The 27914-nt window shown below is 38.9% G+C and overlaps 1 protein-coding gene across 1 annotated transcript in view; it reads left to right on the top strand.

Moving 5' to 3' along the window:
* The window catches only part of PRIM2 (DNA primase subunit 2), a 272677-nt gene that overhangs the window by 160 nt on the left and 244603 nt on the right, over positions 1 to 27914 (top strand). Inside the window, exons 2-4 of the mRNA XM_007471183.1 lie at positions 1824 to 1927; positions 4500 to 4579; positions 5922 to 6042. Coding sequence (XP_007471245.1) covers positions 1824 to 1927; positions 4500 to 4579; positions 5922 to 6042 — 305 coding nt within the window. The remainder of the gene's footprint in view (positions 1 to 1823; positions 1928 to 4499; positions 4580 to 5921; positions 6043 to 27914) is intronic.

The raw sequence follows: 27914 nt of genomic DNA, 5'->3' as shown, positions 1-27914 counted from the left end.
GTGATTTGAATTTATATATTCTTGAGAACCTCACTTATACTTTGTGGAAATGAATTAGAGTAATTTATTTCCTTCAACAAATATTTACTGAGGGTTTTCTGTTGAGATTTTGCTATTTATTCATTTATTTATTCCTTGTACAGTGCCTGTTTATTGAGTGCCACTTTATTCTAGGTGGTAGGGATTTTGAGCTGAATAATGTAATTCTCATTTTCGTTGAAGCTGTATTCTAGTACATGGAGACAGATGTCCAAAATAATAATTGTAGTTTAGTATTTTAAGTGCTCTAGTAGAGGTAACTAATAGGGCTACTGAAACATAGAGATGGGAGTGATTGTCCTAGTCTGATTAAGTAAAACTTCTTAAGAGAAGTTGAAATGTGATCTGGACCTTGAAGGATGAGTAGCAATTTCTCAACAGAAAAGAAGTGAAGGGTTTTTGCAAGCTGGGATAATGGCCTGTACAAAGGCTTGGAGGCATGAGAGAGAGTGTCATATTGGAGGGAATAGTGACAAGTTCAGGGTAGATGGAGAAGTATGGGTAAGCAAGGGCATTTTGTGCCAAGATATGGTGTAATATTGGGGTGTAAGAAGGATGTAGCAATTTTACTGGGGACCTACTTCTGTGTGTTGGTGGAAGGAAGAAATAAGTTAGGTGTAAACTGAAACAAATAACAGCACTATCTGTAGAGTTTATGTTCCACGATATCCTGGTGGGAAGATCAGAAGTAGAGGTGAGATACTGTTAATCATTCTTAGAGGAGCAGGGTGAGAACTGCTAATACAGAGTATCTGTATTACCTGTTTGTTGAATGAAGGTGAAGGCAAGGGAGAACGGGTTCTGGGAATCTTAGCAGTTTCATATGCCTCATTGAGATTAAGGTGATAATTGAAAAGCGTCCCTTGGGTTTGGCACTTAGGAGGTGAGATGGTAAGGCAGTGACAGGAAGGGAGAGATTGAAGGGATGCTAGGAGGTGTAATTGACAGGGTTTGGTGACTCTTAGGTATGAGGAGTGGTGGAACAGGTGGGGGTGGCTGAAGTTCCAGTGTGGATGATCTGGTGGATAGAAATTCTGCGGATGGAGGTGGGGTGGCAGGAAGAGGAGTGGGATTGAGGGGAAGAGAATGAGTTTGGTTCGGGACACCATAATATGGAGGTACCTGGGGGACATGGGTTTATGTTCAGGATTCATTTTAGAAGTTTTTCGTTCTTGAATTAAAAAATGTCTCTTTTCATACCGATGGCAGAAGAATTCATCTGAGGAAGGGTTGACAGAGGCTTCAGGAACCTTTGGACAGTGTGTAGCATCTAGTCACGGTGGCTTGTTTGCTTCTTCACTGCTGTCTTCTCCTTCTCTGTTTCATCAGGAAGGGAAGAACTGTCTTCTGATGAGTCTGTGCTGAGTCAGGGAAGCCGACTGCCTCACAGACGGCTCCACACGAGGGCTGTACATGCAGACACACTTCTGCATCCCTCTGAGGGGATCCTTCTGCACCACTGAGCAGTGGTGCTCAGTCCATCAGTGATCTGCCCCCCATCCCTCTCTCCCTTCTGGTTGAGAATCCCTAGTGTGAGATTATGCTGTGGGATCTGGGTATTTTCTGCACATGGTGGAGATTATCCTCTGATAAACATATATAACTTATATAATGTACTTGCAGAAAATAAAACTTAAATATTGTTTTTATAAACAATAATTTTTATAAACAAGTAATTATGGAATTGGTAGCCATAGATTTTATTTGTCTTGGATTTAGTTTTATAAAATTATCTTGCATTTATATGTTTTATTCATTTCTTCTGTTTTTAAAATTTTTTCTAGTGCTAAAATCAGTCGAGAATCTTGGTGTGAGCTATGTGAAAGGAAGTGAGCAGTACCAGAGTAAGCTAGAGGCCGAGGTTCGGAAGCTTAAGTTTTCCTACAGAGTAAGTAAAAGAGGGAAAAAGATGTTTCTTTGGTTTGTATGTATATTCATGTACTGGGTATCAGTTGTGGGAAAGGTCTTGTATTAGGCATAGGGCTTTAAAAAAGGCTCTTCTGAAGGAACCTACAGTCCACTATTGGTGATTGACATGCAGTCAGACTACAGTGCTGCAGGGTTTCTTGACCTCGGGACTGTGGACATTTGGGGTCTGATGATTCCTTGGTGCATTTAGGGGGCTCGCTGGCATCTCTGGCTTCCACCCAGTCCATGTCTCCAGACATTGCCAGATGTGCTTTGTGCATTATAGGGTGACGAACTCCAAGAGCACAGAGAATTAGCTCAGGTTGGGGAGGTTTGGGAGGGCTTCCCAGACGAGGTGGTGCTGGAACCGAATCTTGATGGATGTGATACAGTTTTTATTTTGGGAAGATGACTGCCAACAGCAGATGGACAGGGTCATCTTTGGTGGGGAAAGCTAGTTAGGAACTTGGAGATGACGAGAGTGAATTGAATGGAGGTAAGAGGACTGATTGGAGAAATAGTGAGAGGGTAGAATCGGAAGATCTTAGTGACTGCAGAGAGAAGGGAGAGAAGAGTTCTGAATGACACCTGGGTTTCTGGTGAGACAACTGGCTGGATGGTGATGATATACAGGAGGGGAGGCAAGTCTTTTTAGAGGGAAGACGCTGAGTTTAGTTCTCGACATGACTCTGAGGTACTTGTGGAGCTGTCTGAGGCCAGCAGGGTGTGCACACGGATCTGGACTTGGGGACCTCGGGGGTGGGGGTGCACATTCAGGAGGAAGGTTGGCATCATCAGGAGTAGGTGAGGCAGCCAGGGAAACATTTGAGTGAGAAGAGAAGAGGATGGAGGCCAGGATGTGAGGAATACAACATTCAGGTGGAGTGGAATGGGGGGAGTCTGGGAGGGCAGTTGAGGAGGAGCTGGCTTGGGGTGGAGGTCACCCACCCTGGCAGCCAGGGAAGCTGGGGCCTCAGTACTGATGATCATGATACGCAGGTAATGATACAACAGCACACATTCATATTGTTCTTAACCATGTCCCAGAGTCTGTTCTAAGTGCATCACGTATATTAACTCATGTAATCCAGACAGCAGTCTTAGGAGGGTGGGTTCTGTCATCATCCCTCTTTATAGACAAGGAAACTGATACTGATAGGCTAGTAACTTGCCTAAGCTCATAAGGTGGAAAACGATGCAGCCAAGATCTGAATCTAGACCTCTTGTCTTCATGGTGGAACAATTTCAGACACTTAGAACCAATAAGATGAATTGTATAGAATCATCGGATTTATCAGCGGGGTAGAACCTTGTAGGTAGAGGCAGAAGCTGGAACAGTGGTGGTGTTTGGAGGAGAGAGGTGAGAGGTTGATATGAAATACATCCTCTTCTAACGTGTAGCTGAAAAGACAGGGGGGAAGTAGGTGTGAGTGTAGAAAAAATTGAGGGAAAAAGAGAAGATACACACACAACAGTGGTTACTTGAACACGTTTGTAAGCTGAGCAGAAAGATCTAGAAGAGAAAGAAGAGGAGGGAGCTTGAAGATACTTTGCGAGAGCATTTGATAAGTCAGGGTCCTTAGGAGGCAAGAGCAGATGGGCCATGCGGTTTCAGTGTAGGGATTAGCTTTATGTAGGAGGAAGGAGAGAGATGTGTCCACAGAGAGGGAAGGGAAGGCAGTACAGCATGTGGTGGCAGGAGCTTGGGGCTGAAGGGGGGGCCTTTATCTTCTGTAAAGTAAGTGAGGTCATGTGATGAGAGAGAAGAAAGTGGTGTGGCGGGGAGCACTGGCCACCTAGTGAAGATGGAAACAGCTTTCTTAAGACGTGAGGAAAGAGATGGTTATAGGCCAGATCCCAGCTCTGCTGCTTACAAGCTTTGTGACCTGGACAAAATTATATAACTTCTTTCTGTCTCAGTTTCCTCATCTTTAAAATAAGGATATAGTGATGCCCACCTCATAGGGGTTTTCCAAGGATTATATGGGCTAATGGATTAAAAATGCTTATAAAAGTGCCTGGTACCTTGCAAATGCTCAGGATATGTTTGCTCTGACTGTTGAGCTTGAATAAAGATGCCTTGGTGTTGGTAAAGGTCTAGTTGAGGTTAGAGGCTGTGAATTTTTAATGTTCCAAATTCCTATAGTTGTATATATCTTTCCCAGAGTTTCTCAGCATTTTGGGAACAGGACTGCAGAGTGTATCTTTGGATTTATTTAGAACCTAGGTTTTGCCAAATGGTTGAAATGAAAGCAGTTGAGGGTTGATGTGAGAAGTAGTAGAAGAGGTGAGTGCCTGGGTGTAGGCTGGATGAGAAGGAAAGTTAAGAAGAGGAAGAAAATAGTGGGGTCCAAACCCAGGAGGTATTGTTGTTCAGTTCTGTTTCATCTGATTGCTAACCTAAGTAAAATGGTACTCACCCTGGGGAGCATATTATGAAATCTGTGTTGTTGAAACTCCTGCTTTACCATTGGCTTATGCTGACTCAGTATTTCTTTACACCTTTTACTGTTCCGGTGCATTTATTTTCTTCATGTGCCATTGTTTTTAAGGAAAACTTGGAAGATGAATATGAACCCCGAAGAAGAGATCACATTTCTCACTTTATTTTACGCCTTGCTTACTGCCAGTCGTGAGTATACCTTTGTCCTCCATGGTCAAGTCTGACATCTTGGGTTGTAAAACTGGTCCAGGAGGGCTGACAGGTATTGTACTAATTGTAGGAAATCCCAGAATAATGTCAGAAACCAGTGGCTCATGGGCGGAACACTGTTGCAGAGAATTGTTTGAAACAAGTTGTTTACTAAAAAATTAAAAAAAAATTTTTTTGTTGTTGTTGCAAATTTTGCCTGTTAAAACACTTTTTACTTTATGGGAGAGACACTTCATTTAGGATTTAAAATTAGAGGGGATTTCATTAGGAAGGACTTTTGATATTTTTTTTCCCCAGAAAAAAAGTGGTAGTATTTATAAGAAATAATCAGACACATACTTGAATCTGCACAGGGTTTTAGATGTTGACGTTTATGGGCTGGTGCACATTAGATTAAGATCTTTCCTTTGGTAGTTGGTTTCTTATAAGTCAATTGTGCCACCCAGAGGGAGAAGGAGTTAGTTGATTTTTTTAAACTTTTTTTTTCCTGTATTAATTTTGGCTAAATTACATACTTATTATTATGTTTCTTTTCTGTTTCTTTTTGGTAATAGGATTATCAAATGGGAATCTTGAATTGGTGACTATCCCAAGATAATAACTGAGAAATTATTCACCAGCTTTAGTCCCAGAGGTTTTCTTTTGTAAGAAAGCACATGCAGTTTATGCAATTTATGCAGTAAATGAATTGCTGACAATGTGAAAGTCATTTGGGGAAAGAAAATTAAATCATATTTTACATGAAGTAGCATAATTATTTTACAACAACAATAATGCCAGTCTGTCTTATAAATTAATGTATGTTGACTTAAAAAATTGAGATATCCTAGTGCATATTAAATTTTGTGAAATTATAAACTGTAAAGCTGTAAGCAAAGTTTACTTTGCATAGTTTGGTCATAGTCCATTCAGAGATAAAGTTACCTTTAAAAACTTTTGATGTTTATTTGGCATTGACTGAAGGGATACCCCATTTTCTGATGTAAACGGCTATTTTGCAGTTACATTAAAAGAAGTGCACTGTTTTATGTTATTTGATGGTAATGCAGCTAGGCTCGAAGTATTCTGTATTTAATTCTTTTAATTTTATGTTCATAACACCTTTCTCCTCCATATTCTACTCATCCCAGGGAGATTGTGGCATGTGATATGTATTCACACTCTTATCATAATAGAGGACTTGATGCTTTTAACTTCAGTCTTTTGGCATCTTGTTCATGTTTGAATATTGTTTCATAGAAATTTCTTGGATTTAATAATCAGTGGACTTTTAAAATAGTCAGTGGACTTTTCACTTATAATTTCCTTGTCTCCATTTTAGCGAAGAGCTTAGGCGCTGGTTCATTCAACAAGAAATGGATCTCCTTCGATTTCGATTCAGTATTTTACCCAAGGACAAAATTCAGAGTTTCTTAAAGGATAGCCATTTGCAGTTTGAGGCTGTAAGTATATTTTTAAAGTCATTCCCCATTGTTATCACTGTTCATCCCTCCCTTAAGTGTTGGTGTTAATGTGTGGGGTTTGTTCTCTTTACATTTTCTTCCTAAGTACCCACCTGAAACAATAACTATTGGCTTTGCACAACAGTGAACCTCTCCCTTCCATAACTAGAAGAAAAGAGGCTCCTTAGTACCAGAGCTGCACATTTATTCAGTTGCTTTATTAAATATGTGATTTATGAAAGCACAAAAAGGTTTAATTTATAAAAGTTTATCTTTAACCAGAATCTTCCAGGCCAAAAATTTAAAGCTAATAATGTTCTGAAGAAAACAGAGAAGTGGTAGTAGTTATTTCCAACAATGAGGTTTGGGGGATAATACTTTATTTTAGAAGTCAGTTGTCGGTAAAATATCTGAATAGTTTTAAGGTATAATTCTGTAGACAAATCTGAATGAGTTACATGTAGTAATTAAACAGAATAGAAGAAATGTTGGGTGCATATTTAGCAGGGATATTTATTGTGGGTGGAAATAGAATTTACGTCTTTTAGGTGAGTGTGCTGCAGTGGGAAGGGAGAAAAATTCTGTTTGGAAAACTTAGAGCAGTCAGATGGCGGTAGGATGGTTTGGGACTCTATTTGAGTGTTAAAATGGGTGACTTGAGGCCAAATAAAGTAAAAAAAGTAGAAGTTGGAGTAGGTGAAGGACATTGTCCTGCTGAGAAGTGGATGTGCCCACTGCAGCAAGAACCAGGGTGGGTTATTTCGTTGGGGGAAGGAGATTGTGTGAAGGGAAGTAAATAAACCTTTGGTGGACATTTAGTGTCTGTCATATGCCAGCAAGGCACTTCCAACAGTTTGTATCACGTCTGTGAACCCTGTGAGGTTTCTGAGTAACATCTACCTGGGCAGAGAAAAGTGTTGGTTTCAGAGCTGTCTCACCCAAACCTCCTGTGTTTTCCACTTTGCTTAGAATGCTGATCCTTGGTGAAGTCCGTTATTGCTAATATCAGTTACAGTCCATTTGTCCTCTCATATTAAAAATAATTATTTTTTTTCACTGTTGTTGAAATTATGGTTTTATTAGGTCAAGAAAAAGTGTTTGTGAGAAGATTTATTCTTTACTCTAGATTGTCTCAATAGATCAGGTAAATTTTTTTTAAGCAAAAACCATAATGTTTCTTTCTTTTTTTAAAAAACGTTTTTTATTGAAGTATAACATATACAGAAAAGTGCACAAATCATAACTGTCCACAGCTCTGTGAAGTATCACAAAGGTTAAGAAAGAGAACATTGCTGTCACCCTGTGCTGCCTTGTGCCTCCTCCCATTTACTAACCCTGTCTCCCTCCTGATAACCACTACCCTGACTTTTAATATAAGTAATTCTGCCTGTCTTTGAACTTTACGTAAATAGTATTACATGGTATGTTTTTTTCCCCCAGCTTTATTGAGATATAGTGGACATACTAATGTGTCACTTTAAGGTGCACAGTGTGATGATACACGTATATGTTGTGAAATGTTTACCACAATAAGGTTAGTTAACACATCCTTCACCTTACATCATTACCATTTTGTTGTTGTGGTGAGAACCTTTAGAATCAACTCTCATAGCAGCTGTACGTGAGATCCCTAGAGCTTATTCCTCTTATAACTGGACGTTTGTGCCCTGTGACCAGCATCTCCTTGTCTGCTCTGCCGCCCAGCCCCTGGCAACCACTGTTCTACTCTGTGAGTTGGACTTTTTTAGATTCCACATATAAATGAGATCACAAGTATAATCTTTTATGATTGCCTTATTGAGATAGAATTTACATACCTTGACCTTCACTCTTTTAAAACGTACAATTTGTTGGTTTTTAGTATAGTCATAGAGTTGTGCAACCACCACTTAGATTTTAGAACATTTTTGTTACCCTAAAAAAGAAACCTGTGCCCAGCAGTTGTCCCTCTCGATTTCTCACTGTGTCATCCCTTGGCAACAGCTAATCTGCTTTCTGTCTCTGTGAATTTGCCTATTCTGGACATTTCATATAAGTGGACATTTCATATAACTTGCGATCTTTTGTTACTGGCTTCTTTCACTTAGCATAATAATTTCAAGCTTCATCTATGTTGTATATGTAGCATGTATCAGTACTTCATTTTATATTCATTTCTCTATTCAATAGTTGATGGACGTTGGGTTATTTCTGCATTTTAGCTATTATGAATAATGCTGCAGTGAATATTTGCATACACATTTTTGTATGGATATCTTTTTATTTGTTTCAGATATATATAATACCTGGGAGTGGGATTGCTAGGTTATAGGGTAATTCTGTATTTAAACTTTCGAGGAACTGCTAAACTGTTTTCCAGAGTGCCTGTACCATTGTACGTCTCACTAGTGTGTGAGGGTTCTAGTTGCTTCACATTCTCCAGCAATTGTTGCTGTCTTTTTTTTTTTTAATACAGTCATCCTGGTGGGTGTGAAGTGATACTTCATTGTGGTTTTGATTTTCATTTCCCTAGTGACTGATGGCATTGAATATCTTTTCATGTGCTATTTGATTATTTGTATATTTTCTTTGGAGAAATATCTATTCATATCCTTTGTCTATTTTTTATCTTAGTTATCTTTTTATTGTTGAGTGTTACATATTCTTTCCATATTCTGGATACAAGTCCACTATAAGATATGTGATTTACAGATTTTTTTCTCCCATTCTGAGGATTGTCATTTCATTTTCTTGGTAAGATCATTTTTTAAAAAACATTTTATTTATTTATTTATTTATTTATTTATTTATATTTTTGGCTGTGTTGGGTCTTCGCTGCTGTGCACAGGCTCTCTCTAGTTGTGGCGAGTGGGGGCTATTCTTTGTTGCAGGGCGCAGGCTTCTCATTTTGGAGCTCGGGCTCTAGGCACGAGGGCTTCAGTAGTTGTGGCCTGTAGGCTTCAGTAGCTGTGGCTTGCAGGCTTTAGAGTGCAGGTTCAATAGTTGTGGCTCACGGCTTAGTTGCCCTGTGGCATGTGGGATCTTCCTGGACCAGGACTCTAACCCATGTCCCCTGCATTGGCAGGTGGATTCTTAACCACTGCGCCACCAGGGAAGTCCCTGTTTTTATCTTTTGTTACTTGTGTTTTTATTGTCGGATCTAAAAAGGATTTGCCTAATGGAAGGTCGTGAAGATTTACTCCTATGGTTTTTCTCTAAGAGTTTTATAGTTTTGGTCCTTACATTTAGCTCTGTTTAGGTCTATTTACATTTTGAGTTAATTTCTGTGTATGGTGTGAAGTAGGGGCCCAACTTCATTCTTTTGCATGTGGATATCGAGTTGTCCCAGCATCGTTTGTTGAAATGGCTATTCTTCTCTCTTTGAATTGTTTTTTCACTGTTGTCAAAAGTCATTTGACCATAAATGGACTCAATTTTGTTAGTTAGAGCTGTGTGTCTCTCCTGTGTTGGTACTGTGTGCTCTTGAATATTGATTCCTGTAGTTTTGTAAGAAGATTTGAAATAGAGAAGTGTGAATCTTCTCACTTTGTTCTTCTTTTTCAAGATTATTTTGGCTCTTCTGGGTTCCTTGCATTTTATGAGTTTTAGGATCAACTTGTCAGTTTCTACCAATAAACCAGCTGAGGTTCAGGTTTAGGATTATGAAGACTATGTGGATCAATTTGGGGAGTATTGCTATCTTAATATTAAGTCTTCAGATCCATGAACGTGGAAATTTTTTCTGTTTCTTCAGATCTTTAATTTTTTTCAACAAAATTGTGTACTTTTGTTAAATTTATACCTAAGTATTTTATTCTTTAATGTCATTGTAAGTGGAGTTGTTTTCTTCATTTCATTTTTAAAATGTTCATTGCTAGGGTATAGAAATCCATTGATTTTTGTATATATCTGGTATCCTGCACCCTTACAAAATCATTTATTCTAATAGTTTTTAGTGGATTCCTTAGGAGATTATGTCTCTTATAAAGAAATAATCCTTACTTTTCAATCTGGAGGCTTTTTATTTATTTTTGCCTATTTTCCCAGGCTAGGATCTCCAGTACAGTGTTGGAGAGAAGTGGCAATAGTGGACATGCTTGTCTTGTTCCTGATTTTAGGGGGAAAGCATTCAGTCTTTTACCAAGACATATGATGTTAGCTGTGGGGTTTTGTAGATGCCCTTTACCAGATTGAGGAAATCTCTTTCTAATTTTAGCATTTTCATCATGAAAGGGTGTTGGATTTTGTGCTTTTTCTGCACCTTTTTAAAAGATCATAGAGCTTTATCCCTTATTTTGTTAATATGGTGTGTTACATTGAGTTTTGGATGTTAAACCAACCTTGTTGGGATATTCCTGGGATAAATCCCCCTTGGCTGTATTGTATGATCCTTTTAATATGTTGCTGCATTTGATTTGCTAGTCTTTTGTGGAGGATTGTGTTTATTGGTAAGGGATATTAGTCTGTAGTTTTCCTATGATGTCTTTGTCTGGTTTTGGTATCAGGGTAACATGGGTCTAATATAGTGAATTGAGAAGTGTCTCTTCCTCTTCTATTTTTGGGAAGAAGTTGTGAAAGATTAGTGTTAATTTTTTAAAAACATTTGCTAGAATTTACCAGTGATCTGTCTAGGTATAGGCTTTTCTTTGTGGGGTGTTTTAAAATTGCTGATTCATTCTCTACTTGTAGATCTATTCAAATTTTCTAATTCTTTAGACAGTTGTGGTAATTCCTGTTTTCTAGAAATTTGTCCATTTCATCTGTTATCTAATAGATGTATACAGTTGTTCATAGTGTTCCCTTATAATCCTTTTCATTTCTAAAGATTGGTTATGATATCCTCTCATTCTTGATTTTACCCATTTAAATCTATTTTTCTTTTGATCGTTTAAGTACACGTTTGTCAATTTTGTTGATTTTTTCAAATAACTTTTGGTTTTGTTTTTTTCCTCTATTTTTCTATTCCTTATTTCTTTATTACTCTTTATTACTATCAATTAAAAATTTTTATTATTTCCTTCCTTCTGCTTGCTTAGGGTTTAGTTTGCTCTTCCCATCTAGTTTCTTAAGGTGGAAGTTTAAGTTACTGATTCAAGGTGTTCTTTTTTTTCTTTTTAATTGTAATATAGTTTACGTACAGTATTAGGTTAGTTTCAGGAATTCTACATAATGATTTGGCATTTGCATATATTATGAAATGATCACCACAATGTCTAGTAACCATCTGTGCCCATAGAAAGTTACTACAGCACTATTGACTATATTCCTTAATCACATCCCCATGAGTTATTTGTTATCTCTTAATTCCCTTTACCTGTTTCACCGACCTCCTGCCCCCTGCCTTTTGGCAAACAGATGTTTGTTCTCTGTATCTATGAGTCTGTTTTAATTTTATTTTCTTTGTTAGTTCTGTTTTTTTAGATTGCACATGTAAATAAGATCACACCATATTTGTTTTTCTCTGTTTGACTTATTTCACTTAGCATAATACCCTCTAGATCCACCTGTGTTGTTGTAAACGGCAGTGGCTGAGTAATATTCCATTGTGTATATATATACATACACACCGTATCTTCTTCATTCATTCCTCTCTCAATGGATACTTAGGTTGCTTCCATATCTAGATTAAGGTAAATAATGCTGCAATAAACATTGGAATGCATGTGTCTTTTCAAATTAGTGTTTTTGCTTTCTTCAGGTGACTACCCAGAAGTTAAATTGCTGGATGATGGAAGTTCTATTTTTAATTTATTGAGGAATCTCCATACTGTTTTCCATAGTGGCTGCACCAACTTATAATCCCATCAAGAGTGCACAGGGACTCGCTTTTCTGCACATCCTCACCAACACCTGTTACTTGTCTTTTTAATGGTGATATCTCCTGTGGTTTTGATATGCATTTCCCTGATGAGTAGTGATGTTGAGCATCTTATCATGTGCCCATTGGCCATCTGTATGTCTTCTTTGGAAGCATGTCTTTTCAGCTTGTCTTTTCATTTTTTAATCTGGTTGTTTGTTTGTTTTTGTGATGTTGAATTGTGTGAATTCTTTGTATATTTTGGATATTAACCTTTATCAGCTATATTGTTAAAATATCTTCTCCCATTCAGTAAGTTACCTTTTTGTTTTCTTGGTAGTGTCCTTTGTTGTGCAAAAGCTTTTAAGTTTGATGTCACATTTGTTTATTTTTGCTTTTGTTTCCCTTGCTTGAGGAGACATATTCTAAAAAATATTGCTAAGACCAACGTCAAAGAATGTACTGCCTATGTTTTCTTCCTGGAGTTTTATGGTTTCAGGTCTTACATTTAAGTCTTATTCCATTTTGAGTTTATTTTTGTGCATGGTATGAGAAAGTAGTCCAGTTTGATTCTTTTGCATGTACCTGTCCAGTTTTCTCAGCACCACTTATTGAAGAGGCTATCTTTTTTGCATTGTATATTCTTGAAACCTTTGTTTTAGATTAATTGACCACATAAGTGTGGGTTTATTTCTGGATGTGACTATTTCTGGATGCTGTATTCTGTCCCATTGATCTATGTATCTGCTTTTGTGCCAGTACCATACTGTTTTGATTACTGTAGCTTTGTAATAGAGCTCGAAATCAGGGAGCACGATACCTCCAGTTTTGTTTTACTTTTTAAAGATTGCTTTGGCTATTTGGAATCTGTTGTGTTTGCATACAAACTTTAGAATTATTTGTTTTAGTGCTGTGAAAAATGCCATTGGTATTTTGATAGAGATTGCTTTGACTCTGTAAATTACCTTAGGTAGTATGGTCATTTTAATATTGTATTAATATTAAGAATTAAATATTAATTCTTCCATTGCATCAGCATGCTTTATCCTTCCATTTGTTTGTGTCATCTTTAGTTTCTTTCATCAGTGTCTTATAGTTTTCTGAGTACAGGTCTTTTACCTTCTTGGTTAGATTTACTCTCTTAGGTGTTTTATTCTTATGGATGCAATTGTAAGTGAGATTGTTTTCTTAATTTCTGATAGTTTATTGTTAGTGTATAGAAATGTAATAGATTTCTGTATATTAATATTGTATTCCACAACTTTACTGGGTTCATTTATTAGTTCTAACAGTTTTTCAGTGGCATCTTTAGGATTTTCTGTATATGTATCATGTCATCTGTCAACAGTGACAGTTTTACTTCTTCCTTTACAATTTGAATTCCTTTTATTTTTTTTTGTCTGATAGCTGTGGCTAGGACTTCCAATACCATGTACAATGAAAGTGGCAAGAGTGGACGCTCTTGTCTTGTTCTAATCTTAAAGGAAATGCTTTCAGCTTTTCACTGTTGAGTATGATGTTGGCTGTAGGTTTGTCATATCGGGCCTTTGTTATGTTGAGGTATATTCCTTCTATACCGTCTTTGTTGAGTGTTTTTATCATAAATCGTTGTTGAATTTTGTCAAAAGCTTTTTCAGCATCTACTGAGATGATCATATGATTTTTATTCTTTGTTAGTTGCACATCACATTAATTGATTTGCAGATACTGAAGCATCCTTGCATGTCTGGGGTAAATCCCGTTTGATCATAGTGTATGCTCCTTTTACTGTATTGTTGAATTTGTTTTGCTAATATTTTGTTGAGGATATTTGTATCTGTGTTCATCACTGATTTTTTTTTTTATTTGTGGTGTCTTTGTCTTGTTTTGCTATCATGGTAATGCTGGCCTCATTGAATGAGTTCAGAAATATTCCTTCTTCTCCAGTTATTTGGAGTAGTTTGAGAAAGATAGGTTTTAGGTCTTCTTTAAATCTTTGGTAGAGTTCACCTGTGTTGCCATCAGGTCCTGGACATTTGTTTGCTGGGAGATTTTTGATTACTGATTCAATTTTTTTTTTTGCGGTAGGCGGGCCTCTCATCGTTGTGGCCTGTCCCATTGCGGAGCACAGGCTCCGGATGCGCAGGCTCAGCGGCCATGGCTCATGGGCCCAGACACTCCGCAGCATGTGGGATCTTCCCGGACCGGGGCACGAACCCGTGTCCCCTGCATCGGCAGGCGGACTCTCAACCACTGCACCACCAGGGAAGCCCTACTGACTCAATTTTAATACTGATAATTGGTCTGTTCACATTTTCTATTTTTTTCCTGATTCAGTCTTGGGAGATTGTACATTTCTAGAAATTTATCCATTCCTTCTACGTTGTCCATTTTATTGGTGTATAATTGTTGGTAGTAATCACTTATGATCCTTTGTATTTCTGTGATGTTGTAACTTTTCCTCTTTCATTTAATATTTTATTTATTTGGGTCCTCTCTTTCTATCTTGATGAGTCTGGCTAGAGGTTTGTCAATTTTGTTTATATTTTCAAAGAACCAGTTCTTAGTTTCATTGATCTTTTCTAATTTTTTAGTTAGTCTCTATTTCATTTATTTTTGCTCTGATTTTTATTATTTCTTTCTTTCTACTAATTGAGTTTTGTTTGTTTTTCTTTTTCTACTTCCTTTAGGTGTAAGGTTAAATTGTTTTGAGATTTTTCTTGTTTTTTGAGGTAGATTTATATCACTATAAACTTCCATCTTAGAGCTGCTTTTGCTGTATCCCATAGATTTTGGATTGTTGTGTTTCCCTTTCACTTGTCTCCATGTAATTTGACTTTCTCTTTGATTTCTTCAGGGACCCATTGGTTGTTTAGTAGCAGGTTGTTTAGACTCCATGTATTTGGGGTTTTTGGTATTTTTTTTCTTGATTTCTAGTCTCATAGTGTTGTGGTTGGAAAAGATGCCTGATATGAGTTCAGTCTTCTTAAATTTTTTGGAACTATTTCGTTGCCTAGCATGTGATCTGTTCTAGGGAATGTTTTATGTGCACTTGAAAAGAATGTATTCTGCTGCTTTTGGATGGATTGCTCTCTATATATCTGTTAAGTTCATCTGTTCTTATGTGTCATTGAACACTAGTGTTTCCTTAATGAGTTTCTGTCTGGATGATCTGTCCCTTAATGTAAGTGAGTGTTAAAGTCCCCTACTATTATTTTGTTACTGTCTCTTTATGTTTATTAATACTTGCTTTTTTGTATTTAGGTGCTCCCATGTGGGGTGTATATGTATTTACAGTTGTTATATCTTCTTACTGGATTGATCCCTTGATCATTATGTAATGTTCTTCTTTGTCTCTTGTTACAGTCTTTGTTTTAAAGTCTATTTTGTCTGATATAAGTATTGCTACCCTAGCTTTCTTTTTGTTTCCATTTGAACTGTGTCTCACTTTCTGTAGTTTGGCCCTCCCACCTCCCACTCAGGCTTGTGAAATTTCATGATGTTGTCTGAATTGTTTTTCGTTCTTGGATGGGAACTTCATGGGCCCTTTAATCTGAATACTTGGGTTCTTCTGTTTAGAACATTTGTTTTTGTTATGGATTTGATCATTTCTTCCCTTTTGTTTTTCATTGCTCTTTCTTTATAATTTCTTGTTTGTTAGAATTTGGACCTCCTGAACTTCTCCTCTTATTTTCCTTTTTGTTTTAATATCCAGTTAATCTTTTTATTTTCTAGGAAAGTTCTTCAACTGTTTTATAAATCTTTTTTTTTCCCCTGCTCTCCTGTCTTTAATTTCTATATATTTATTTTTTATTTTTATTTTAAATTTTTTATACAATTTTTAAAGGTTACTTTCAATTTACAGTTATTATAAAATATTGGCTGAATTCCTTGTGTTGTACAATACATCCTTGAGCCTATCTTATCTCAATAATCTCAATAATTTATGTCTCCCACTCCCCCACTCCTATATTGTCCCTCACATCCCCCCCCGCCCCATTGCTGGTCACCATGTATAAGTGATATCATAACAGTATTTGTCTTTCTCTGACTTATTTCACTTAGCATAATGTCCTCCAAGTCCATGCATGTTGCTGCAAATGGAAAAATTTCGTTCTTTTTCACGGCTGAGTAGTATTCCATTGAGTAGTATTCCATTGAGTAGTATTCCGTTGTGTGTATCCATTCATGTGTTGATGGACACTTAGATTGCTTCCATATCTTGGCAATTCTAAGTAATGTTGCTGTGAACATTGGGGTGCATGTATCATTTTGAATGAGTGTTTTCATTCATTCAAATGCCATTCATTCATGAGTGGCAGGGGTGGAACTGCCAGGTCATATGGTAGTTCTATTTTTAGTTTTTTCAGAAACCTCCATACTGTTTTCCACAGTGGCTGCACCAATTTGCATTCCCATCAACATTGTACAAGGGTTCTCTTTTCTCTGCATCCTTGCCAACATTTATTGTGTTTTTTTTTTGATGTCTTGTCTTTAATTTATTTTTTTTAATGCTTTTTAAGCAGGTTCTTATTAGTCATCAATTTTATACCCATCAGTGTATACATGTCATTCCCAATCACCCAATTCGTCACACCACCACCGCCCCCCCTCCCCCCTCCCCCTGCTGCTTTCCCCCCTTGGTGTCCATACGTTTTTCTGTACATCTGTGTCTCAATTTCTGCCCTGCAAACCTGTTCATCTGTACCATTTTTCTAGGTTCCACATATATGCGTTAATGTACGATATTTCTTTTTCTCTTTCTGACTTACTTCACTCTGTATGACAGACTCTGGGTCCATCCACCTCACTACAAATAACTCAATTTCGTTTCTTTTTATGGCTGAGTAATATTCCATTGTATATATGTGCCACATCTTTATCTATTCATCTGTTGATGGACACTTAGGTTGCTTCCATGTCCTGGCTATTGTAAATAGAGCTGCAGTGAACATTGTGGTACATGACCCTTTGAATTATGGTTTTCTCAGGGTATATGCCCAGTAGTGGGATTGCTGGGTGGTATGGTAGTTCTATTTTTAGTTTTTTAAGGAACCTCCGTACTGTTTTCCATAGTGGCTGTGTCAGTTTACATTCCCACCAACAGTGCAAGAGGGTTCCCTTTTTCCACACCCTCTCCAGCATTTGTAGATTTTCTGATGCCCATTCTGACTGCTGTGAGGTGATACCTCATTGTAGTTTTGATTTGCATTTCTCTAATAATTAACGATGTTGAGCAGCTTTTCATGTACCTGTTCGCCATCTGTATCTCTTCTTTGGAGAAATGTCTATTTAGGTCTTCTGCCCATTTTTGGATTGGGTTGTTTTTTTTATATTGAACTGCACGAGCTGTTTATATATTTTGGAGATTAATCCTTTGTCTGTTGATTTGTTTGCAAATATTTTCTCCCATTCTGAGGGTTGTGTTTTCGTCTTGTTTATGGTTTCCTTTGCTGTGCAAAAGCTTTTAAGTTTCATTAGGTCCCATTTGTTGATTTTTATTTCCATTTCTCTAGGAGTTGGGTCAAAAAGGATCTTGCTGTGATTTATGTCATAGAGTGTTCTGCCTATGTTTTCCTCTAAGAGTTTGGTAGCGTCTGCCCTTACATTTAGGTCTTTAATCCATTTTCAGTTTATTTTTGTGTACAGTGTTAGGGAGTGTTCTAATTTCATTCTTTTACATGTAGCTGTCCAGATTTCTCAGCCCCACTTATCGCAGAGGCTGTCTTTTCTCCATTGTATATCCTTGCCTCCTTTAACAAAGAAAAGGTGACCATATGTGCATGGCTTTATCTCTGGGCTTTCTATCCTATTCCATTGATCTGTATTTCTGTTTTTGTGCCAGTACCATACTGTCTTGATTTCAGTAGCTTTGTAGTATAGTCTGAATTCAGGGACCCTGATTCCTCCAGCTCTGTTTTTCTTTCTCAAGATTGCTTTGGCTATTTGGGGTCTTTTGTGTTTCCATGCAAATTGTGAACTTTTTTGTTCTAGTTCTGTGAAAAATGGCCAGTGGTAGTTTGATAGGGATTGCATTGAATCTGTAGATTGCTTTGGGTAGTAGAGTCATTTTCACAATGTTGATTCTTCAAGAACATGGTATATCTCTCCATCTATTTGTATCATCTTTAATTTTTTTCATCAGTGTCTTATAATTTTTTGCACACAGGTCTTTTTTCTCCTTAGGTAGGTTTATTCCTAGGTATTTTATTCTTTTTGTTGCCGTGGTAAATGGGAGTGTTTTCTTAAGTTCACTTTTAGATTTTTCATCATTAATGTATAGGAATGCCAGAGATTTCTGTGCATTAATTTTGTATCCTGCTACTTTGCCAAATTCATTGGTTAGCTCTAGTAGTTTTCTGGTAGCATCTTTAGGATTCTCTATGTATAGTATCATGTCATCTGCAAACAGTGACAGCTTTACTTCTTCTTTTCCTATTTGGATTCCTTTTATTTCTTTTTCTTCTCTGATTGCTGTGGCTAAAACTTCCAAAACTATGTTGAATAATAGTGGTGAGAGTGGGCAACCTTGTCTTGTTCCTGATCTTAGTGGAGATGGTTTCACCATTGAGGACGATGTTGGCTGTGGGTTTGTCATATATGGCCTTTAGTATGTTGAGGTAAGTTTCCTCTATGCATACTTTCTGGAGGGTTTTTATCATAAATGGGTGTTGAATTTTGTCAAAAGCTTTCTCTGCATCTATTGAGACGATCATATGGTTTTTCTCCTTCAGTTTGTTAATATGGTGTGTCACATTGATTGATTTGCGTATATTGAAGAATCCTTGCATTCCTGGGATAAACCCCACTTGATCGTGGGGTATGATGCTTTTAATGTGCTGTTGGATTCTGTTTGCTAGTATTTTGTTGAGGATTTTTGCATCTATGTTCATCAGAGATACTGGCCTGTTGTTTTCTTTCTTTGTGACATCTTTGTCTGGTTTCGGTATTAGGGTGATGGTGGCCTTGTAGAATGAGTTTGGGAGTGTTCCTCCCTCTGCTATATTTTGGAAGAGTTTGAGAAGGATAGGTGTTAGCTCTTCTGTAAATATTTGATAGAATTTGCCTGTGAAGCCATCTGGTTCTGGGCTTTTGTTTGTTGGAAGATTTTAATCACAGTTTCAACTTCAGTGCTTGTGATTGGTCTGTTCATATTTTCTATTTATTCCTGGTTCAGTCTCCTAAGGTTGTGCATTTCTAAGAATTTTCCATTTCTTCCACGTTGTCCATTTTATTGGCATAGAGTTGCTTGTAGTAATTTCTCATGATCTTTTGTATTTCTGCAGTGTCAGTTGTTACTTCTCCTTTTTCATTTCTAATTCTGTTGATTTGAGTCTTCTCCCTTTTTTTTCTTGATGAGTCTGGCTAATGGTTTATCAATTTTGTTTATCTTCTCAAAGAACCAGCTTTTATTTTGATGGATCTTTGCTGTTGTTTCCTTCATTTCTTTTTCATGTATTTCTGATCTAATCTTTATGGTTTCTTTCCTTCTGCTGACTTTGGGTTTTTTTTTGTTCTTCTTTCTCTAATTGCTTTAGGTGTAAAGTTAGGTTGTTTATTTGAGATGTTTCTTGTTTCTTAAGGTAGGATTGTATTGGTATCAACTTCTCTTTTACAACTGCCTTTGCTGCATCCCACAGGATTTGGGTCGTCGTGTCTCCATTGTCATTTGTTTCTAGGTATTTTTTGATTTCCTCTTTGATTTCTTCAGTGGTCTCTTGGTTATTAAGTAGTATATTGTTTAGCCTCCATGTGTTTGTATTTTTTTACAGATTTTTTTCCTGTAATTGATATCTAGTCTCATAGCATTGTGGTCAGGAAAGATACTTGATATGATTTCAATTTTCTTAAATTTACCAAAGCTTGTTTTGTGACCCAAGATATATTCTGTCCTGGAGAATGTTCCATGAGCACTTGAGAAGAAAGTGTATTCTTTTGTTTTTGGATGGAATGTCCTATATATCAGTTAAGTCTATCTTGTTCAATGTATCATTTAAAGCTTGTGTTTCCTTAATTTATTTTCATTTTGGATGATCTGTCCATTGGTAAAATTGGGGTGTTAAAGTCCCCTACTATGATTGTGTTACTGTCAATTTCCCCTTTTATGGCTGTTAGTATTTGCCTTATATATTGAGGTGCTCCTTTGTTGGGTGCATAATTATTTACAATTGTTATATTTTCTTCTTGGATTGGTCCCTTGATCATTATGTAGTGTCCTTCTTTGTCTTTTGTAATAATCTTTGTTTTAAAATCTATTTTGTCTGATATGAGAATTGCTACTCCAGCTTTCTTTTGATTTCCATTTGCATGGAATATCTTTTTCCATCCCCTCACTTTCAGTCTGTATGTGTCCCTAGGTCTGAAGTGGGTCTCTTGTAGACAGCTTATATATGCGTCTTGTTTTTGTATCCATTCAGCCAGTCTGTCTCTTTTGGTTGGAGCATTTAATCCATTTACATTTAAGGTAATTATTGATATGTATGTTCCTGTTACCATTTTCTTAATTGTTTTGGGTTTGTTATTGTCGGTCTTTTCCTTCTCTTGTGTTTCCTTCCTAGAGAAGTTCTTTTAGCATTTGTTGTAAAGCTGGTTTGGTGGTGCTGAATTCTTTTAGCTTTTGCTTGTCTACAAAGGTTTTAGTTTCTCCATCAAATCTGAATGAGGTCCTTGCTGGGTAGAGTAATCTTGGTTGTAGGTTTTTCCCTTTCATTTCTTTAAATATGTCCTGCCACTCCCTTCTGGCTTGCAGAATTTGTGCTGAAAGATCAGCTGTTAACCTCATGGGGATTCCCTTGTATGTTATTTGTTGTTTTTCCCTGGCTGCTTTTAATATTTTTTCTATTTAATTTATGATAGTTTGATTAATATGTGCCTTGGCATGTTTCTCCTTTGATTTATCCTGTATGGGATTCTCTGTGCTTCCTGGACTTCATTAACTATTTCCTTTCCCATATAAGGGAAGTTTTCAACTATAATCTTTTCAAGTATTTTCTCAGTCCTTTTTTCTCTTCTTCTGCTGGGACCCCTATAATTCGAATGTTGGTGCGTTTAATGTTGTCCCAGAGGTCTCTGAGACTGTCCTCAATTCTTTTCATTCTTTTTCCTTTATTCTGCTCTGCAGTAGTTATTTCCATTATTTTATCTTCCAGGTCACTTATCCGTTCTTCTGCCTCAGTTATTCTGCTATTGATCCCTTCTAGAGAATTTTTAAGTTCATTTATTGTGTTGCTCATCACTGTTTTTTTGCTGTTTAGTTCTTCGAGGTCCTTGTTAAACGTTTCTTGTATTTTCTCCATTCTATTTCCAAGATTTTGGATCATCTTTACTCTCATTATTCTGAATTCTTTTTCAGGTAGACTGCCTATTTCCTCTTCACTTGTTAGGTCTGGTGGGTTTTTACCTTGCTCCTTCATCTGCTGTGTGTTTCTCTGTCTTCTCATTTTCCTTACCTTAGTGTGTTTGGGGTCTCCTTTTCTCAGGCTGCACGTTCTTAGTTCCCGTTGTTTTTGGTGTCTGTCCCCAGTGACTAAGGTTGGTTCAGTGGGTTGTGTAGGCTTTCTGGTGGAGGGGAGTAGTGCCTGTGTTCTGGTGGATGAGGCTCGATCTTGTCTTTCTGGTGGGCAGGTCCACGTATGGTGGTGTGTTTTGAGGTGTCTGTGGACTTATTATGATATTAGGCAGCCTCTCTGCTAATGGGTGGGGTTGTGTTCCTGTCTTGCTAGTTGTTTGGAATAGGGTGTCGAGTACTGTAGCTTGCTGATTGTTGAGTGGAGCTGGGTCTTGGCATTGAGATGGAGATCCCTGAGAGATTTTCGCCATTTGATATTACGTGTAGCTGGGAGGTGTCTGGTGGACCAATGTCCTGAACTTGGCTCTCCCACCTCAGAGGCACAGCCATGACGCCTGGCTGGAGCACCAAGAGCCTGTCATCCACACGGCTCAGAAGAAAAGGAAGAAAAAAAGAAGAAAGAAAGAAAGAAAGAAAGAAAGAAAGAAAAAGATAAAATAAAATAAAATGAAACAAAGTAAGATAAAATGAAATTATTAAAGTAAAAAATAACAAAAAATTATTAAATAAAATTTAAAAAGTAATTAAAATGAAAGAAAGAAGAGAGCAACCAAACCAAAACAATCCATCAATGATAGCAAGCGCTAAAAACTATACTAAAAATCAAGAAAAAAACAAAAAACAAAAAACGGACAGACAGAACCCTAGGACAGATGGTGAAAGCAAAGCTATACAGACAAAGTCACACACTGAAGCATACACATACACACTCTCAAAAAGAGAAAAAGGGAAAAAAAAATATATTGTTGCTCCCAAAGTCTACCTCCTCAATTTGGGATGATTTGTTGTCTATTCAGGTATTCCACAGATGCAGGGTACATCCAGTTGAGTGTGGAGATTCAATCTGTTGCTCCTGAGGCACCTGGGAGAAATTTCCCTTTCTCTTGTTTGTTAGCACAGCTCCCGGGGTTCAGCTTTGGATTTGGCCCCACCTCTGCATGTAGGTTGCCTGAGGGCATCTGTTCTTTGCTGAGATAGCAGGGGGTTAAAGGAGCAGCTGCTTCGGGAGCTCTGGCTCACTCAGGTCAGGGGGAGGGAGGGGTACGGAACGCGTGGTGAGCCTGCAGCGGCAGAGGCTGGCGTGACATTGCACCAGCCTGAGGTGCGCTGTGTGTTCTCCCTGGGGCAGTTGTCCCTGGATCACGGGACCCTGGCAGTGGAGGGCTGCACAGGCTCCCGGGAGGGGAGGTGTAGATAGTGACCTGTGTTTGCACACAGGCTGCTTGGTGGCTGCAGCAGCAGCCTTAGCGTCCCATGCCCGTCTCTGGGGTCCACGCTCATAGCAGTGTTTCGCGCCTGTCTCTGGAGCTTGTTTAGGCGGCACTGTTAATCCCCTCTCCTTGTGCACCAGGAAACAAAGAGGTAAGAAAAAGTCTCTTGCCTCTTGGGCAGCTCCAGACTTTTTCCTGGACTTCCTTCCGGCTAGCTGTGGCGCAGTAGCCCCCTTCAGACTGTGTTCATGGAGCCAACCCCAGTCCTCTCCCTGGGATCTGACTGAAGCCGGAACCTCAGCTCTCAGCCCCCACCCATCCCAGCAGTTGAGCAGACAAGCCTCTCAGGCTGGTGAATGCTGATCGGCACCGATCCTCTGTGCGGGAATCTTTCCGTTTTGCCCTCTGCACCCCTGTTGCTGCGCTCTGCTCCGTGGCTCCGAAGCTTCCCCACTCCGCCACCCACAGTCTCCGCCCATGAAGGGCCTTCCTAGTGTGTGGCAACCTTTCCTCCTTCACAGCTCCCTCCCACTGGTGCAGGTCCTGTCCCTATTCTTTTGTCTCTGTTGTTTCATTTTTCTTTTGCCCTACCCAGGTACGTGGGGAGTTTCTTGCCTTTTGGGAGGTCTGAGGTCTTCTGCTAGCGTCCAGTAGGTGATCTGCAGGAGTTGTTCCACACGTAGATGTATTTCTGATGTATTTGTGGGGAGGAAGGTGATCTCCACGTCTTACTCTTATGCCATCTTGAAGCTCCCCCTTGCAGTGGTTTTTAAAAAATTAATTAATTAATTTAGTTTTGGTTGTGTTGGGTCTTCGTTGCTGTGCGTGGACTTTTTCTAGTTGTGGAGAGCGGAGGCTACTCTTCGTTGCAGTGCTCAGGCTTCTCATTGTGGTGGCTTCTTTTGTTGCGGAGCATGGGCTCTATGCGCACAGGCTTCAGTAGTTGTGGCACGTGGACTCAGTAGTTGTGGCTCATGGGCTCTAGAGTGCAGGCTCAATAGCTGTGGCACACGGGCTTAGTTGCTCCACAGCTTGTGGGATCCTCCTGGACCAGGACTTGAACACGTGTCCCCTGCATTGGCAGGTGGATTCTTAACCACTGCGCCACCAGGGAAGTCCTCTCACAGTGTTTTTTGACATCAAATAATTATGGAAGCCAACATTTTATTATTTTATAGATATTTGTTGGGTAGCTATAGTATTATATTTGGAGAATTAGGAAAAGGTTCACTGAATTTTCTAGTTAATTGAGGCCTATCCGTTATGTATATATTTGTAAAAATATACCTTGTCAGTTGTTCTTTAGTGGCAGTATTTTAGAAGTTCACAGAATTTGGATTTTCCTTTACCAAGCTACAAAATTAGATTCTGCTCATCATGAGATAGTTTAAACCTAAAGATGCTATGACTAAATGTGAAGCTGAATTACCCTTGAAGGCTAAAATTAACATATGCAAACATTTTTTACATAACTGCAGAAAGTCATCTTTTAAAAAAATTTCCTGTGGCTTTTGAATCTAGAATTCCTTGTGTTCTCATTGTTGATGACTCCATGCCTGTGACTTTGCGCTTGAAAAAATGTATGACTGTAAATTAGCTGAAGTTTGCACATATAGAGCTATGTTCTAATTGTCTTACAGTGTTATATATATAACATATGTTACTATTTAGATCTTAAAAGAATGAAATTAATTTTATTAAATGTCATCTTTAGTGCTCTTAATACTTTCTGTAGTTAAACATTTACATTGTAAAGTGTTACTCATGTTTTCTGAAGGTGTTACAAAAAAGATACTTAGTTTTTTAATGTTTACATTATTTTTTTCATTCCATAATCTTTCTAACCTGTTCCTGTTACCCCCAAGTTCCCTGAAAATTTAGTACTTTTCAGTTGAAGTCATGTTCTGGACTAGTTCAGAGCCTAGGTCAGATTGCTTTGTCTTATTCTGTGGATGAGAATAAGAACTAGGGATGTGGAAGGCTAATGGAGTTGCCAAAAGAATCATTGTGTTCCCAGTCATTGAGTGGCTAGATCTAAGAAGTAGGAATGTAGGAGGAAGTAGTTGCAGTAATGACAGTTACCCAGTTAGCCCAGGCCCTGTCAGTGTGTCCGTCCTGTGGCTCCCCCCTCCACCTCCCCACCCCCCACCAAGGCATACTGACAGAGCGTTAAACTCCTTATTTCTGGGCTTCTCTCCATCCACTCTCTCCCTGCCCCTGATTGCTATCTCCTTGGCTTTCAGACTACTGGTGCCATACTTCAAATGTTGATACCTGCCAGCTGTCTGGCTTTTTCCCCTATTCATCTCTGGTTAAAGTATGCTCTCCCAATTTCAGAGTCCCATGCAGCTTTTGGGCAAGAGAATCTTTCTGTCTGTATTGAAGCCTAATAGCCATGTATGTTCCAGCTTCCTTTAGTTGATCCGAGGAGTAAGGCCTCTGCATACGTGCTAGAAAATCAGGAGGACTGTTTCAGAACTCGCACAGGGTCCTTGCTCCCTAAGGAAGGAATACTCGTTGATGACTGGATGGACAGTGAACTTACTAAGGTTTTGTTCTGCCTGGTGATGTAAGGAGACAGAGGAAAAGAGTTAGTCACTAAGAGGTGACTTTTGTTATGTGTTTACTGAGTGGCAGTCACTAAGCTATATGCTTTCCATGCTTATGTTATTTAATCCTCACAACAGCTCCATGAGGAAACTGAAGCTCAGAGAGGTTAGCTGACCTCCGCAGAATGGAGTGGTAGAACTGGAATGCAAAAATCATACCTCTAGTTTTTTGAAATGTGTAAATCACAAAGCTTCTTCTAAATATATGTGAGTAGGTTTCTTCCCAGCTAGTCCTTCGCTGGCAGTGAAATGAAGTGGAGTAGATGCTGACATGGCCCATCAAAGGCATATACGAACACAGGTGTGAGGTGAGAGATTTACAACGTAGGAAATTAAAGCATTAACCTTAATTTACTAAGATGTTTTATTTTAGCTGCCAGTTTTTGGCAGAAATGGAAACCAAATATTGTGTGTTAAATATACCATAGGTGGTTTTCCCAGTGTAATATGTGTGCTGCCTCTTGGGGAACATTGTATTCCTGCAGCCCCATTATCCAGCCCATGGCTTTTCTATACCCTTTGTTGCTTTTCTTCTCTGGGATGTTTTAAAAAACATTTCTTTGATCTCAGTGTGTGTTTTAGTTCATGTTTCACAGTAGACTCATGTAACATTCAAAGATGAGTGTAAACCAAAATCCAAGAGCAGATTTTACACTGAGGTAGGAGTGATTGAGTTGGACTGGTCAGGAGAAGTTACGGAGGCCACTGGTTGTTTCACGTCGGGCCTTAGGAGGACAGCTTCTTGGTCCAGATTTGGGGTTCTGGACTGTAGGGGCTGTGTTCCCCATCTGCATATTCTGGATGCCTTTGTGGAACTGTGGCAGTTGTGACAATGATGGGTGGGCACAGAGCGCCTGTGATGTGCCGGGTAGTTCTGCACAGTGACTTGTCCATGTCCTTCTCAACTGTTTAATGTTCCTTTTTATGTTTATGTGGACCAAAAAAACCTGTTTCTGTTGATCTGAATCTAGAACCAAACATGTTTTATAAATAAACGCAGAATGTTGTTTCCCCCATGGTGTTTGTACGCCCGGATTGTTCCTGGAATCCCAGACAGAGAGGAGAAAGAGTGCTCCTCACTGGTGTGGTGTTCGTGGCCCCCCACATGCCTGTCTGCAAACGGGGCTGCCTGCAGGCGCTTCTAGGAGTGGGTGCAGCATCTGACCACCTGCTTGTGTCACTTAGTGCACGGGACCTCATCATTTATCTATGTCAGTGTTATTTTGTTTTAAATTACTTTGCTTTTCTTGTTATTTTAGTTATGGTATTACCCCACTTTAAAAAGTACATTGTTAACCTTGCTAATACCAAAGTAGCTATCATCCCAGACACATCGTTTCCATAACTAAAGTTATATCTGGATGTCTTCCTATTTTTTGTAAAAAATAATCTTCTTAAATTAAACCCACAGTGTTGCATATTTCTAGGACCCACATCAACTTGTGAGCATTGCAGATGCAGGAACTGGCCAAAAGCAGTATCTCAGTCGTGCTCCTTTGTAGTCCCCTCACAGCAGAGTGCAGAGCTCTGTGCACAGGGCTTCCTGGTCTCCCAGTGGGCCGGGCAAGCTCACTCCTAGGATGGGGAGGACTAGGGCTGGCTGGCTGGCTGCTCACAGGTCCTCTGGGGGGCCTGGGTCAGGACATTGAGTTCTTTCTGTTCCTCACTTCATGGAACATACAGTGAAGGTGTCTTTTCCTTGGGATTGTGCTGTCCATACAGTGAGGTCTTTGGATCACTTCTGAAATGATTCCTGAAATTATAAATTTATGATTATGACTTAAAGTAGCCAGTCTTGAGGAATGTTAATCCTAAAAAGAATTCTAATTTTTTCAAAATATATCGGTATTGTAGTTCATGATGATAATGGTGGTGTGTGTAAACAGCACTGCAGAGGAATTCCAAGCATCATAAACCATTGAGAGAATGTTGCCTTTGGACCTAGGACCTCTGAAATGCATTCAGCTGGTCAGCCTACAGGTCCTGAAGATAGACTTGAGGGATGCATGGGGGTGGGTTGGGTGGTTAGGGTGGTCTCTTTTTTCTCTTGCTCCCTTGTGGAAGCTCAGCGGCTGCTGTACCTGTGTTCTGAGGACTGGGTGGTGGTGGAGGCCTCGGTCCCTTCCTTTCTCTCTCTAGCACCATCAGCCTGCTGTTCCTTCATGCAGGGGGCTTCTTCCTCCCCTTTCCAGCTGGAACACAGACATGGCTCCATCGTAGTGTAACCCCTACCCTCTGGAGGTCTAGATGTCACATACTCTGTTCATTTAATGTTATTTTAATGATTTCTTCCCCCTTTTTATTTCAAGGAAATACATTTGTGTATTTCCCATATTAATCTTGGTTTTGGTCGTATGTTTTTACGACAAGGAAGTTTGTCATTAAATTACGGGGAAGAGGGGCTTCCCTGGTGGCACAGTGGTTGAGAGTCCGCCTGCCGATGCAGGGGACATGGGACAATAAGCTAGCAGCTGACAGCCAGCATGGCTTTCTCATTCTTCCCACAAATGTTACCGAACCAAACTTGGGTCTGCTCGTCCACACGCAGTAAAGCCAATCCACTGACACCGGGTTGTGGTGAAGGAAAGCACCATGTTTTTTCCAAGGCATCCAACATGGGGCTGAGCAAGGAGAATGGGTAGCTGAGGCAAAACGAAAAAAAAAAAAAAAAAAAAATTACGGGGAAGAGTGGACGACGAGGCTAGCCAGATAGGGTAAGGGCAGGAGGG

The sequence above is a fragment of the Lipotes vexillifer genome, unplaced genomic scaffold (assembly GCF_000442215.2).
Source record: "Lipotes vexillifer unplaced genomic scaffold, Lipotes_vexillifer_v1.1 scaffold302, whole genome shotgun sequence".
Classification (NCBI taxonomy): Eukaryota; Metazoa; Chordata; class Mammalia; order Artiodactyla; family Lipotidae; genus Lipotes; species Lipotes vexillifer.
This window is presented reverse-complemented; position numbering and strand designations above follow the sequence as displayed.